This window comes from Etheostoma spectabile, chromosome 12 (genome assembly GCF_008692095.1).
Source record: "Etheostoma spectabile isolate EspeVRDwgs_2016 chromosome 12, UIUC_Espe_1.0, whole genome shotgun sequence".
NCBI lineage: Eukaryota > Metazoa > Chordata > Actinopteri > Perciformes > Percidae > Etheostoma > Etheostoma spectabile.
Window position 1 is genome coordinate 15,868,153 of NC_045744.1, and position 15,536 is coordinate 15,883,688.

The window sequence follows — 15,536 nt, forward strand, 5'->3', positions numbered from 1 at the left end:
GAAGTATTCAGATCCTTGTAAAGTACTAATACCACACCGTGAAAGTTCTCCAAGTACTACAAGTTAAAGTCTGGCAATCAAAACCTTGCTTAAGTAAAAGTATGTAAGTATTATCAGTAAGGTATCGAAATTAAAAGTATTAGTTTCTTGTCAGTGTTTTACTAGTGTGTATATATAAAGTTTTAGATAAATATTACTGCTGCATTAATGTGTGTTGCGTTTTACTGCTGTAGATGTTTAAGGTTGTGCTCATTTTAAATCCTCGTTGGATAGTTTAATCTACAGCAATGCATCATATTCTATAGGATCATCACATGTTTGCAGCGTTGCTGTCCTGTGAGAACCACGTATCTCTAAAAAGTCAAAAACCGCCGTTTCAAGCTTTGTGACAATGCCTTTTCCAGCTGATCCAAGAGGATTTTTAAAAAGATTTTATTTAGCCTAAGAAGTAGGAGAATATTCTCAACACATAAAGGAACACTTTATCCTTCCATGGCAAACAGAAACATTGCATTGAAAAGTAACATTGCAAGTGAAAAGTAACTAGAGCTGGCAGAAAAATGTAGTGTAGTGAACAGTACAATATTTTACCTAAGATGTAGTGGAGTAGAAGTATAAAGTTGCATAAAATGGAAATACTCAAGCAAAGTACAAGTACATCAAAGTTGTACTTAAATACAGTACTTGAGTAAATGTATTTAGTTACATTCCACCACTAGTAACCAGCTGTCATAAGGAACTCAGTGACTTGCTCAGGAGGGACATAGTTGAAGGACAGGGACAATGCTGCCGCCCACATATTTGCTCTGACCTTATTGGGAGCTTTCATAACACACAAGTGTCTATACAGGACAGGACCAGGCTGGTAACAAAAATACTGAGGAAGAAACTACTTGTGAAAAGACCCACTTTTATTGTTTTTGTCTTTATCTTTTGGTTTACTTTTCTATTTTCAATGCTATTTGAAAGACAATGTTTCCAATCCCAGGATATTTGAAGACTTTAAGACATAAAGTGAACACTGATTTCAGTGACAGGGATCCCCACATATCCTGGTTATTCATGCTGCATAGTTCAGCAGATATTTCCAAAACGTGATGATAAGCTCTCATAAGAAAATGGCCGTTCTCCATGGCTTAATTAGGCCTTATTTGCCAGTTCAACATAAAAGACCAAATAACAGTTGTCATGAAAAAAAACAAGCTGTTTCTCTGCTTACTGCATTGTGCAGATGCCTCTCACATTTGGTTAATGGTAAGAAGAAACAACCGATGAGACATTAGGAGTATAGATATTTTTTAGCATTAATAATGTGAAAGTGATGGCATTGCTAAATAATAAATCAAACGGGGAGGAATGCATAGCTAGATACTGCTATTGTCGCACCTTCTGAAACGTATACATTATGCCAACATAACAAAGGAATCTGACAGAATCTCAGCAGAATCTACACATAGACAGTTAAAGGAACTACATTCTACAAATTTCCCCAGTAAAATGTGATTGGTCGGCGCAAGAGTGACGCACTCCACACGCGACTCTCAATGTGGAATGTCTTGTATACATGATGCTAGTACGCTGCATGTCAAGAGGTAGAACAGCTAAACGCCGCATCTTAAATTAAAAGTACATTAATTCTCCAGGCAGTAGACATGGTAGCCTTTTATCAGGCAATAGTTCACCCCACTACGAAGTTTCAATGAAGTAAACGAGACAGTAACGGTAAGGCAGAGAGGTTACAGCTAGCCGCTTACCATTTGTTACCCTCAGTTGTTGTGTCTTATTATAGCTATGTTGGCTAAGTTAGCAAGGGTATCTGCTTGGGCTCAGACGGGAGGAAATCAAATATTAATATTTGTTACCTTACCTGTGTGGGCTATCTGTGGGTCACTCACACACAGTAAGTTCTTTTGAACGGCTATTCAAAACATCCTTTTACAATGCATTGCGAGATAATCAATGCGTTTTGAAAGGTTTTGGATTCTACTAAAACATTAGAGGGAAATACTTATTAAGTCATCTGTGCACACGAGACTGTCTGTTTTTTTTTTGTAATTGCAAACGAAGCTCTCAAGTTGGTGTGACTTAAGTATTCAGATCCTTTAAAGTTGCTCTTCAACAATATCCACATAATATTAAGGTACTATGCAGCATATTGGCTCCTGAATCCTGTATTATCATATATTGACTATTATTACTGATGTGTTGAAATGTTAAAAAGGGAAACTGATTTTAACCATTCCATAATATATATGTGTGTTGTACTATACTTAAGTAATCAAGTAATTGTAATTAGTTACATTCCACCACTGCCTAGTTAACTGCCGTATACCCATCCACGCATAACAATGAAAACGGATCAAGAACGGAGAGGGCAAACTATGTGTAACTTTAGCCCTGCCTATAATAACACATCCATTCTGTATTCCAGCAGATGTTCAGACTGTGCATTACTCTACTTAAGAAGCCGCCAGAAGTGGAAGCAGTTACAAGGACAGCTGAGTAAGCTATGGAAATTCTATAGAGGTGTGAGTGAGCCCATAAATACATCAGCATCCAACACGAGTACTCACCTTTCCACTTCAAGTCTACTGTGGTTCAGTTGGTAACAGCTGACCTGTAGTATCAAGTGGATGTGAATCAAAATCTGAAGCAGTCATTAGAGACAGTCGACCATGGCCTAGACAAATAAAATCCTGTTTCAGCACTGTTGCATACGAGCTATCTGACTCAGAGCTTCCAGCAGTTGAAAGGATACCCATAACTCGTGCTCTCATGTGACCCTCCATCGTTCAATCAATCTCTCCCAGATGCACCGAACACAGAGCCACCGAAGCAAAGCAAAATACCTCATGAGAAAAAAGGGATTCCTGTCTTCAGTCAAAGGAGTTTCTCATCTCTCCAGGCGAACCAAGAGACGCTTATGTTGTAAATTACAGCTTTGGATGTGGAGGAAGCGGAGGGAGAAATACCGTTTTGGTTTATTCAGAACAAAGAAAAGAGCTTGTGGGATAAGCCCAGGCCCCTGCCTCAGTGTAAAGACACAATCACTGAAAAATGAAAGGAAGGTCCCAATTTACCACACAACAAACCTTGAAAGTTCAGTCATTGCATCAGCTCTTGTGTCACCTCTCGGATGTGATACTGGAGGTTCCGAGGACATGCTCAGAGGGCAGAATTGCTTCTTGAAGCTGTGTGAATCTGTCAGTCTGTCAGAAACGTTCATTGCTTCCAGTTCCTTGCAGAACCTGGTTACGGACTCAACTGTTTCTGCGGGTATCATCAATCAAATCCTGCCAACAGAGATGGTGCCGTCTCAGAAAACAGAAACTTTGATACAGCTCAGTGAAACTACCGACCCTTTAAAACTTTCTTGCCCTGTCAAAGACCTGTTAAGTACAGACAGGGATGCCTGTGGGTTAGCTACACACTTTAAAGAACCAAGGACAATGGTACCAGCTCAAAGGTTTGAGGTTGACAACCCTTCGGGACAATTCACTGCTGCCAGTTTAGGTCAAGACCAGGCTACAAACACAGACACTGATGAGAGAATCACCAGTAAAAGGGCTGCGTCTTCTCAATGTGATGTCAGCCTACTGACAAAGGACATCCATGGTATACCTATTTTAACTTTTACAATCCCCCCCCGTTGTTTTTGGTTTACATTTCTGTTTTTCATAGCTATCTGAAATGACAATGTTTCCATGTTTCTCTAGAATTTCTGGATGACTTCTACAAAACATATGGAAGTTTCATCCCATTACAGAAGAGAGACGTGTCGAGACATCTGGAGAGGAAGTTTAACACTGATTTCAGCGACAGGTACATCTTTGTCAAAAATCTGAATTTGACTATTCTGAATCACTTTATATCATTTCATTGTCTCTGTTTGCTTGATAAAATCACTTAACAGCAGTAATTCTTTTGTGGTTGTTGTAATTTTTTAAAGGTTGAGGAGGTGGAGCATTCCGAGTGGTAACTGTGGTGATTTTTTTCCCTGGACCAACTGTATTGTATTTTTCTACCTGTGCAGGAAAAACGCCATCTTCTCTGAAGTTGCCAAATACCAAACTGCAATCGTTCAGAAGCCTGTTCCTTCCTTCCAGGTGGTCTACAAGAAACACACTCTGACACTGGATGACTTGTCCACACTGGCAGATCAGAACTGGCTCAATGACCAGGTCATCATCCAACACACCAAGACTTTGCCTTGTTTTTCATGGAAAGATTTACATGATGAAGAAAAGTCTGAATGTTTATGCTGAATGTAACTAATATTTGTTTTTTCTTCCTGCTTAAGGTCATGAACATGTATGGAGAATTGATTATGGAATCTGCCCATCACAAGGTAATCCTAAATTCTACCTAGATAGCATGTTTTTTCAGAAGGGTAATCTTTTTACCTGCCAGGGTTATTGATATATTGCCAGTAATTAAAGGAATAGTTTGAAATTTTTATTGATAATTTGGGAAATACGCATATTTGCTTTCTTGCCAAAAGTTAGAGGAAAAGATTGGTACCACTCTCAGGACTGTAAGCTAAATATGAAGCATAAAGACTGGAAATGTGGGAAATAACTAGCCCAGCTCTGTCCAAAGATAACACTGTCTACGAGTATCTCTAAAGCGCACTGTTTCACCTTTTATCTTGTTTCTGTTATCCATACAAAAACTAAAGTGTGAAAATGACTAGTTGTAGTTTTACAAGGTTATATTAGGTACTATGTCAGAGTCAGACACAGTGACTACCTTGAGACTTCATCACCATGAGGTTGCCAGTTAACAGATGTATACAAGGGCTTTAGTTAATCACTATACCTGCCTGTAATTGCAGAATTGCCCTATTTCTCTTATTTATACAGTACTTGAAAAACTTAGAAAAGATAATAACAATTTTTGAAAATCTATCAGGCCGAGATCTATACATTTCTTTTTTGAAGATTACCCAAAGTGTTTGAATGGCATAGTTTGACTGGTATAAAACCATATATTAACTAGCACAGGCCTAAATTATTGTAGTTTTGTCATTTTGATCTCCTTTTGTCCCAACTCTTAGGTCATTTCCTCAACAGCTTCTTCCACAGGCAGCTCATGACTAAAGGATATGAAGGTGTTAAGAGATGGACAAAGCAGGTTAGGTCTAAGATGGAAGTGGTGTGGTTCTCAGTTTAATATAGATTGCTGTTTTCATGTCACGTACAGATTTAGAAAAAAAACCTGAAACCTTTTTATTTTTAAGAGAAGAGAAAGCAGCCTTAGTGGCTTGAACCCCTTCTTTCTTGCACAGGTGGATTTGTTTTCTAAATGTTTGCTTGTGGTGCCGATCCACCTGGAGGTTCACTGGTGTCTAGTGACAGCTGACATTGGCAAAAAGAAGATCTGCCTTTTAGACTCTCAAGGGAACGCACTCCAAAAGGTTGCAAGGGTAATTTCATGTATTTTATTTATGTCACTCTAACAACTTACTTAAACATTTCAGTTGCTTTTCCTTGCAAGAATTTCTCTGTAATCTGTAAAACATTGTAAAACTGTTATTTCTTCATGCTTTGCTTATTATAGAACATCCTGAAATACTTGATGTCGGAAGCAAAGGAGAAGAAGCAAACAGATTTTGAGAGTGGTTGGGCGGTGTCGTTCGATGAGGTATGTTCTGCCGGTGTTGTAGCGTGTGATGGTAGACTACATGAACTGCTAGTGGTACAAAGGGGAGAAAAGAAACAGACCTGTTGTGATTTCTTGTCTCCCCCTGCTGTCCTTTGCAGATAATCCCACAACAGAGCAATGAAAATGACTGTGGAGTTTTTGTCTTGGAGGTACCAACATGCGTGTCAAGCTTAATATACAGTACATGACTTTAATTATTATGGTGTCTGACTGTTTGAACTTATCATATACTAACTCTATTTTTGATCTGATTTATAGTACTCTAGATGCCTTGCTCTGGCAAAACCTCTCCAGTTTTCACAGAAGGACATACCAAAGATACGCAAGAGGATCTACAAAGAACTCTGTGACTGTAAGCTCCATGAAGAGGGCTGAAGGCTATTGTGTGTATGGATGTATGCATTGCAGTGAGTGGATACTGTATGGTTTACCCCAGTAGGAGTGTCTTTAATCGGGTGCACTTTTCATGCTAAATCACAGTCCTTGTATGATTACTGTATTTATACGATCAATATGTAATCAGGCATGTTATTTAGAAAAAGATCTTTATATTCCTGTTAGACCTCAACTTGGAGTTTACACATCTACAGTGGACCTACAGAGCCTTAACGGTTGGACTGCCTGTCAATGTTTATCTAATCTGTCTCGATCCTCAAGTGTTTTTTAGGTGTTACTTAGTTTTTAATTAAGTATCTGTACACCTTGTTTGCACAATTTGTAAATCTAATTTTGCTTTGTTTGACATTTGTTGGCACCAGATGACCGAATAGAAGCTGTATGTATTGTTTGTAAGGAAACTGTAATCGGCATCCAAATGCATAAAAGAAATATGTATGTAAAGTTTTAAATAAAAGCAGACAGCATCCAAACATTTCATAAAGTTTATTTTATGTTTTCACTGTACGGATCAGGTACATGTATTCTGCATGCACTGCATGCAGAATAGCATTTGTCATTTATATTGTAGTACATACACGTGGAAACACACAACCTTCAAGCTATTGATAGGTATTTAATTCATATCCAGTAGAGTATGGCTTAATCGAGTGTGTCCCTGAACAGTTATAAAACATACAGATTTGAAAGCAGTGCTCCAGATAACAAGCGGAAATGTAAGGCACAAGACAAACTGTTTTTCAGTATGAGAACCAGATCAAATGTATAAATATACTTTATAATATGGAGCAACATGTAATATTACCAAATGCATCTCTTCACAACAAACATTTCTATTACTGCCATTGTCAGTACACTAGATATAATAAAATACAGTTTCAACAAATATTGCAATTGTTTCCTGTCTCTTCTTGTGAGCTCAGTGTGTTGAGATCAGAAAAACTTTCATCGGTGTAACTTGATTAAATACAAAACAATAAAATGGTTGCAACATTTGGACTCATTAAGGTAAAGAACAGAGAAAGTTGAATTCATCAACAGATGTAGTGGCTCTTTCCTCCCTTTTTTGTAAAGCATCACAGATTAGATGATGTGATGTGTGCAAGTTCCTGATAACATGTAATTTTTAGGGTACTACATTTTCTCAAATGTACTCCAGTGTGTCAGTGTCAGGGGCCTAATTGTCGAAGAATCCCCAGTCAATTTCTGGCTCATCGTCAATGCGTATCACAAGGTAGGACACCAGCTGGAAGAGGTTCTGCCACAGGCCCAGGAAAAGGTATAAGTAGAAGTCGCTGACGTCAACTTGGCAGTGTTTCCCTGAGTAATTTATATCGCACACACACTCAAAACTGTTCACGTAGTTTATACAGAAGCCTCCGTGCATACACGGGTAAGAGGCGCATTCATCCACATCCTTCTCACACCTAGGAAGGAAACAAGACAATAGGATTATAGATCAAGAACAAAATAAGGCACCATGCAATACTCTTTTTGTGGGTTTGTCAGTACAAGCAACAACTTTAACATTACACATAGCCATTCAATTCATCGATCATCAAAACATTGTAGATGGCATTTTTCATCACAGGCCCCGCTGCAGTTTGTCAACATTTTCTGGCTCATGACCCTGAGTTTGATTCCCAAGATTCTCATGTGTAGATGTACTAACAAATCCATTTAATGTTGATTATGTTCTTTTTAAAAAAATAGTTTATTATTCCTGTTTTCAAAATGAATCACAGACATATCAAAATATCAAATCTGAGTGGCCTTGTGCGGCTGCCTAGCGACCCCATGTGGAGCCATTAGGTGTTGACCCCTACAGGGCCGAGGAACCTCGCTGGTCAGCAAAGAGGATTAAACGTCATAATGGATGTCCTACCATTGTCCTGTGAAACCTGGCAGGCAGTAACAGGTGTTGTCTTCTTCAGAGCAGTTCCCTCCATTAAAGCAGCTGTAGTTCCGTCTTGTACCCATGCATGTAGATACAGGCAACGTGGGAAGTCTTAACAGATAAAAGAACCCAAGGACATATGTCAATGTCCTCTAGATTGCCACTGGTTGATGTAATATTTACTTCATGTACTGAAAAAATAAAAGTATTTTTTCCTGTGTTATGTAAAAGCACTTACAGATGGTTCTCAATGTACCATGGGATTTCAGGAACTTTCTCCCTGTAAGAGACCAGTTTGTAAATCAGTACAACTCTGAGCTCATTAACCTATTACAGATGTGTGCTACTGTACGTCTAATGTCACAGAGATATTAAGAAACTGTGGAAGAACTCACTCGCAGTATTGCCCCGTCAGATTCTTAGGGCAGAGGCATGCATAGCTTGTGAAACCTTTGAGGCACGTGGCACCTTTGCTGCAATTGCTGTTTTCACACATATCAACTTCCAGCTCACACTGTAGTCCACTGTACCCCGGCTCACACACACACATGAATCCCCCCGATAAGTTGATGCAGTTGCCGTGGATGCAGGGGCTGGAGATGCAGGTGTCTGTTGGGACTTGACAAAGAGGCCCCGTCCACTCAGAGGGACATGTGCAGTGGTGCAGGTCAAACTGGTCCTCACACACACCCTGGTTATTACAAGGGTTGGGTTCACACACACTGGCGCCCCAGCAGCCGTATCGAAGCACATCGTTGCCATTTATCCTCATAAACTGCTCCTCCTGAGGTCTGGGGAGGTTCAACTCTGTGTCAAGGTGGAAAGGGAGAAGAAGGCCTCCGATCTCCACTGGGCCCAGACAGCCAGACAGGTTTACTCCCGCGTCCAGGCTCAGTCCCCCAAGAAAAATGTCTGCTTCCTCCCTAAGAAAACCAAGGTCACCCGCAGCTGTTTTGGACTTGCTTGGCTCTATCTTGCCTCTGTCCACTGCCATGATCCACTTGGAGGTCGGGAGTGTCTGGTTCTCCTTGCTTAGCTCCACAGTGTGCCACTCTCCATCACTGATTGGACCCTGGCTTTGAACTGTCACCTTGAGGGAATCCTTGTCAGCCCCAGCCTGGAACTCCATGAGCACATGAGAGTCCAGGAGTGAGACGGTGAGGTAGTCAGAGTCCTTTTGTGCATGCAGTAAGGTGGCAGCGGACTGTCTTGTGCGGAAGCTGAGGGAGACACTGCAGAGGCTGTGCTTAATCTTCCCGTTGCTCCGGTAGTGCAAAATGCTGCTTTCAACCCGAAATGTTACGGAAGACAAACCTGAAGGAGAAAAATGTAAAGATTTACTTTTTACTGTAGTTTTCCCATTCATCTGATCTAGTGCAGGGCCAAGACATAGTTCCCAAATTTCCTAAAATTATTTCTGCTGAACATTAAAGCCTCTGAAAACTTGGTTTCAAATCTTTAAGACTAAGTTAACATCAGGCTATAAAGCAGTTATTGCCCTCTCTGGTTGAGAGTTTCAAACTTGATGGATCGGTTGTGTCCTAAAGCACACCTGTACATCACTGCAGGAAGGCAATAAGTCAAAACGAGATGTTATGAAAAGGTTTCAGGGGTGCTAAGTTAATTGGTACTCATGACTAAATAGCAAACAATTGGTTAAAATTTAAGTTTAAAAAAAACAACCTATTTTGTTATTATTTATGTTCATGTAAAAATCTACTTCATCTGGACTGTGTGTCCCGATTGATGCATGGTAGCATGTATCTTCTTTTCCCAACTGAGCCCACTTCAAATGAGTATGAAGGATAAAAACACAAATACAGTAATGAGAATTAACTGTTGCAACTTTGGCAAAACATTGTGTGTTCATGTGGGTACCCATCGGCCAGTATATAAAGCAAAAAGGTTACAGGATCTTTAAGCTGTTTCAGGGCAGTTCAAAACATTATTGTCTGCTTTGTTCACAACAGAAACGAAACTGTGGTTACACTGCATGTTGTGTTGTGTGCTGGGCCATTGGCAGCCGTGTGACATTGAAGAATCTACAATAAACAGAGGAAAGGGTGCTTGGGCGATCTAGTGGTAGAGGGAGCGCTCGTGTGGAGTGGCTCGGTCCTCGACGCAGAGGTTGTGGGTTTGGTTCCCACTTATGGTGCTTTCCTGTGTGTCATTCCCCCTCTCTTTCCCCTTTCATGTCTAAGCTGTCCTGTCAATAAATGCCAAAAAAATAATCTTTAAAAAAAAAACAGAGGAAGAAGGCTTCCAAAATGGGTCAGTAAATAACACAAGGAGAAAATGAGGAGAAGAGAAAAGAAGCTATTGAATGCCGAAAGTGAGAGCTTCATATTCGATAAATGTGTGTGCAAATACAACCACGTGGTGGCATGAAAAACAGAAGAAAAAATAGAGGCTTGGACTGGCAGCTACTCAGGATCAACGGCTCCCCTCTTTTTCTCTTTGTGAACATGTGACATCTCCAGAAAGACTTGTCATCATAAACATCAACAGGCATGTGGCGGTAGACTTAGTCTGACCAGGGATTACCACGTCTTAGAGGAATCCTATGTAGGATCCCTGCTGTTCCCTTCCGTAATCAGCCACACCGTAATTAATCAGTACCTGCACCAGCACATTGCAGATGGTCCCTCCAGTGAAAACAAACTAAGACAAAAAATGGTCTAGTATAATGCAAGGCTTACACGTGTGTATTATGGATCTTCTTCTTTTTTTTTAAGTGTCAGGGTGGTTGTACACATTATACTTCATAGATCCTATTCCTTGGCCATTCTTAGAAAAACAAAGAGACTTTTATTTTTCCCATGTTATTTCTAAGACAGGAATAAAGCAAAAGGTCCTTATTTTAAGACACTAACACTCAAAGCCCTGAGAGCGGGGTTGGCAAACTGCAGAGGCGGGGCAGGGAGACAGCTCACACCATTTCACCTCCTCACAGCGTTGCCCTGCAGTGTTGGGGGGGCAGTTACAGATGAAATCATCCCATATGGAGTAACACACTCCCCCGTTGAGACAAGGGTTGACCTAATGAAGAGAAAACAACCCAAATAAATCAAGCTTAGCCTTCTGTATGTTATACAGTACCCTCATTCGTTATTAGTGCAGATAAGAAATCTATAGATAGAAAAATCTGTCACTAGTGTAGCGCATTAAAGACAATATAATGACTGATATAACTCACAACACAGGCATTGTCACTGATGCATCCTTGTGAAACATTGATGAGTTGCTCCAGGCTGTATGATTCCACAGGAGTTACAATGGGATAGAACTGCAGTCTTTTGCTGTTAATCCTCAGGTCTTGGACACATCCCTTAAAGTAGCCACCAAACGAGGCAGAGGCCCTTGAGTCTGGTAGCCCCCCAACGTAAACCAGATCCCCAGGATGGACCTGGATGGGCCTAATGGGAATAGAGCCCTGGCTCTGGGCTGACAGGAGCAACATGGCTGCCATTCCTTCCACCTTCACAGTCACCAGATGGAAATGGCCGTCGCTGACCTTACGCTGACCAACAAGGGTCTCAAAGTTATTGACCTGAACTTTGACCCTGCCCTCTTCCAGCCACAGGCGAAGGTACTGGCTGGTGCTGTTGGCTAGGATGAGGAGCAGGCCGCTGGACTGTCTGGTGCGAATGAACATAGATACGGTCACAGTATCACCTGGGTCATTGTCCAAAGAGAAGAAAGCATAACTCCCCAGATCTTTGTTTCCAAATCTGGCTGTGATATACTCTGCATGGACACAGGGAAGAGAAAAAAGCCTCCACAGTCAAACTTAAACAGAACCTGATAAAAAGAACATCTTAAAGGAACAGTATGACATTTTGTAAAATGTGCTGATTTGCTTTTCTGAACAAGAGTCACATTAGAGGATTTAATACAACTCTCATTGATGTCTATTAAATGTGAAGCTACAGCCCACAGCTGGTTAGGTTCGCTCCTTCCAGGAGTCTCCATTTGTTGCCTGGCAACTGCTCGGTGCAAAGAAATACTCAAGCACATAACCCCCATAAAAACGAAAAATTGTCCTTTTCACACTTTGGTTTTTGCACAGATTAAACAAACATGAGATACAACATGAATTTAAATATTCAGTTTCCTCCTGTTTTTTTTATTTTTTTTTTTACATAAACTAACCGACTGCTGGCTTCATATTTGGCCTAATGGACAGACATTTTTTAAAATCTTCTCATGCTTTTCTTTTCATTGTGTTTTCTGCAGTTGTCAATGTTATGGACCATAAGCATTTGCTAACTTCATAAAAGCTTGTTTTGATAAACAGGTGAGAGTATGGACTATTTCCAGCATTGTTTTACCAAAGCAGAGCGCTCTTTGTTCATTGAAAAGAAGGAGCTGCTGAGAAAACGAACCAATGAAAATGCCTCTGCATGGCGGGAGTCTATATGAGGACCGGTGAGCTACTGAAAATCACGTTTTTTTAATCCTCAGTCCAGGTGTTGCTAAAGGCCTCCTAATGCTTGACTGTTTGGCTGAACACAGTGCTATTTCTACTTTCTCTGTAAGCTCCTTTAAAGTTCACTAACTCATTTAATCATTCTACATTGAGATTTCCGCACTGACACTAATGAGGTTAAACTTCACTCGACCTTTACCTGATATTACAGCATGTCTTACAGTAATTCTGTCTAGAGAAGTGTTATATAAATGTTACAATTAGTGAAAGCATACTCCACACACATAGCATGTCAAAGTCAGTCAAAAATGTCTAAATATATCTGCTCATACAACTAAGCCTTCTGTTTTATGCAAATGTAATCTACATTTAAAGCACGGCAGTAAGCCCTACATATTATACACAAACACATCACAAATCAGTGTCATCATCCTCCTGCTTGTCATAGTCCCACTATTTTATAGATTAAATAACATTTTTTGTTAGAAATGCCAAAATGGTGATGCCTCATCACAGCAAGAAAATCTATTTTTAGAGTGGTGTACTTAAGTTTTCTCATGTTTTCTTAGAGGAAAGAGACAAAAAAGCAAGAAAATATTTTGGGAACTGAACCACAGTTGTGGTTGCATTAAAGTTGTTTCAATGCATGTGAAATGACAGGCAGTGGTGCTAATGTGTGTATGTTTTACCCTCTGCACAGTTGTTTCCCTCATACGGCCTATGGCACTCACACACGTAGCTCCTCCAGCCCTGGCTCACACAGCGCCCTCGGTTCTGACATGGGCTGTCATCGCACTTGTCTTTGTCGCTGCATCCCACAGTGATGTTTTCTTGGGCATCTGAATCTTCTGGCACTACAGCAGGCAACACCAGATGTGAGTCCACAAGCACATCTCTGAAGCAGCCCAGAAAAGCAGGCGGGTAGTTTGTTTCATCCCCTGCTCGGCCTGAACCCCAGATTGCCCCGACTGCTCCTATGAAGAGGCTTTGACGAACTGTTTCTGGCTCGGGGAGAGCAGAGGCTTGCTCAAGCAGCTGGATTTCAGCGCTGGAGTCTCTGATGCAGCTTCCTGCATCGCAGAGCAGCCTGATGAGGCTGACCTCACCGCCCAGTGATGCTTCCACCGTGTGCCACTTGTTGTTGGACAAGTACTCAGGCAGCTCCTGAACCAGCGTGCTGGAGCCTTGACCTCTCAGGCTGCGGAGGCACAGATGCCCGTCCATGAGCTCAATGCTGAGGAGCAGGTCATCTACTCTGCGCTGCAAGAGGGTGCCGACCGGTCTCGCTGTCCTGAAGCTGAATGTCACATTAAGAGGAGCCTCTGGGTCGAGAAGCTGAGTCTCTATGTACTTGTAGCCTCTGGACTCAAATGAGAAGACGGTGGGGGTCTGGCATTTAGGGCCGGTGAAGCCAGCAAGGCAGATGCATGTATAAGTATGCTGATCATTAACAAGTAAGGGAGAACATATTCCTCTATTCTCACATTGGTTATCATCACAGCCTGTAAGTGCAGTCGTGCAGTTCTCTCCCCCATACAGGCGCCCATTTTGGCTTTGTTGGGAGCAAACGCATCTGAAACCTCCACTGTGGCTCTCACATTGACCACCATTATGGCATAGCTGTTGTTCACAGCCGTTGATGTTCTCATCGGAGAAAGTGCCTGGAGAGACAAATACAATCCATTATTACTTCTTTAAAACAATCAAAAATGAAACTGCAGGCCAATTTTAAACACGTGTCAGTGAGGTTCAGCACACAGTCCCAAACATGTGTTTAGAAGCAAATTAACTGACAGAATAAAGATAAGAAAGGAAAACATAAAATACTAATATATCTGCTAAAATTTAAAGCAACTATACAAATGCATGTTGTGCTTTACACTATAAACTTGTTGAACACCTCAGACAAAACAAACATAACAATGATAAGGTTAGATGACATTAGGAAAAAATACACATCTCTGATTACAACATACATACTGTAAACATTACCTGTATAAAGCAACCATAACATCCACATATGCACGCTGAAACTCAACATTGTCTTCAACAAGTCATCAAAATTATGAGATGTTTGGTAATATCTTCATTTCAGGTCAAAGACCTCTCCACGCCTCCGTGCTTGTATCTGTTCACTGAAATGCTTGGAGCGGTGCGAGTCAGACAGGAGGGATTAGGCTAATGCACTTACAATGTATTATACATTAAATGTGTTGGTGAAGGGAGGGGTTCATCCAGGAGACTAGTTTGAGTAACTCAAAAATTCGTCCCTGTACAGAAGTCTGATGTACGCTTATATAAGTGTCATGAGGCACACCTTGTGAAAACAGTGGGATGTGAGAGCTGATGCAGTTTATCTGAGCAGAGGCACAAACATAAATTTAGTTTCTCTTTGTTACAACTTCAGTCTTCTGTAGAAGGAGATATTGGCAAAATTAAGCTATAAACACATACTAATAAATGTAAAATGCACATATGCACATGTAAACACATGTGTACTACAGAGCGTGTCCTCAGTTGAGTACTACTTGGCTGCAGCAGGGTGGACCGAGGCCCAGTCTTTGAAAGAAGCAAACTGGTGGTTCTAATTGGGGAATATCTCTGTGATTTAAACTGCACTGACATCATCATTAGTAATTTCCCTGAAGAGCCCTAACAGCATTTAATTGGCTTGTTAGTACGGTTTCTTTTACAGTTGCTTGTTCTGGCTCAGGTTTGACAATGGCACCCACAGTGTGTTATGGCCCAGAATTTGGGGCCATGATCCAATATATTAAAAACTATTAAATATAGTGCAATGTTCTCATTATATTAGAGCACATGTTTATTTTGGAAGCATGTGTGTAATACTGTGTATTCAAATATAGCTGGTGTGTTTGGACACACGTTCAAATCAATTGATAGTCATATATTTAACCTTGAGAGAAGTAGAAGACCATTGGTGGAATAAGTAATCAAATACTCAATTACCACAATTTAAAAATACTTTGTGACAAGTTAAAGTCTTGCATTTAAAGTCTTACTTATGTAAAATTAGGTATACAATCAGCAAAATGTACTTAGAGTTTAAAAGTCTAAAGTAACAAAACTTTTATAGTACTAAAGTAAAGTAAAAATACCTCAGAACTGTACCCAAATTTGAGTAGATGT

The 15,536-nt window shown here is 40.6% G+C and overlaps 2 protein-coding genes across 4 annotated transcripts; one reads left to right on the forward strand and one right to left on the reverse strand.

Annotated features, from left to right (window-relative positions):
* Nucleotides 1–1,524: 1,524 nt before the first annotated feature.
* Nucleotides 1,525–6,734, forward strand: LOC116699701 (sentrin-specific protease 5). 3 transcript variants are annotated; one of them, XM_032532409.1, is made up of 10 exons: nt 1,525–1,722; nt 2,432–3,615; nt 3,717–3,822; nt 4,034–4,181; nt 4,301–4,351; nt 5,059–5,133; nt 5,288–5,416; nt 5,560–5,643; nt 5,763–5,813; nt 5,923–6,734. In XM_032532409.1, the coding sequence occupies exons 2-10, from the start codon at nt 2,811–2,813 to the stop codon at nt 6,037–6,039; spliced, it is 1,566 nt and encodes a 521-aa protein (XP_032388300.1). In that variant the 5' UTR covers nt 1,525–1,722; nt 2,432–2,810; the 3' UTR covers nt 6,040–6,734. The 3 variants fall into 3 exon arrangements, with proteins under 3 accessions (XP_032388300.1, XP_032388299.1, XP_032388298.1); XM_032532408.1 differs by having other exon boundaries at nt 4,301–4,350; nt 5,058–5,133; nt 5,288–5,425; XM_032532407.1 differs by having other exon boundaries at nt 2,435–3,615; nt 5,288–5,425.
* Nucleotides 6,735–7,187: 453 nt separating this feature from the next.
* LOC116699697 (protein crumbs homolog 1) lies at nt 7,188–14,573 on the reverse strand. The gene is made up of 8 exons (XM_032532403.1): nt 14,379–14,573; nt 13,076–14,047; nt 11,154–11,704; nt 10,831–10,996; nt 8,353–9,271; nt 8,196–8,237; nt 7,946–8,068; nt 7,188–7,487 (listed from the first exon to the last, which is right to left on the reverse strand). Exons 1-8 carry the CDS (start codon nt 14,425–14,427, stop codon nt 7,238–7,240), a joined length of 3,072 nt encoding a protein of 1,023 aa, XP_032388294.1. The 5' UTR covers nt 14,428–14,573; the 3' UTR covers nt 7,188–7,237.
* Nucleotides 14,574–15,536: the final 963 nt, after the last annotated feature.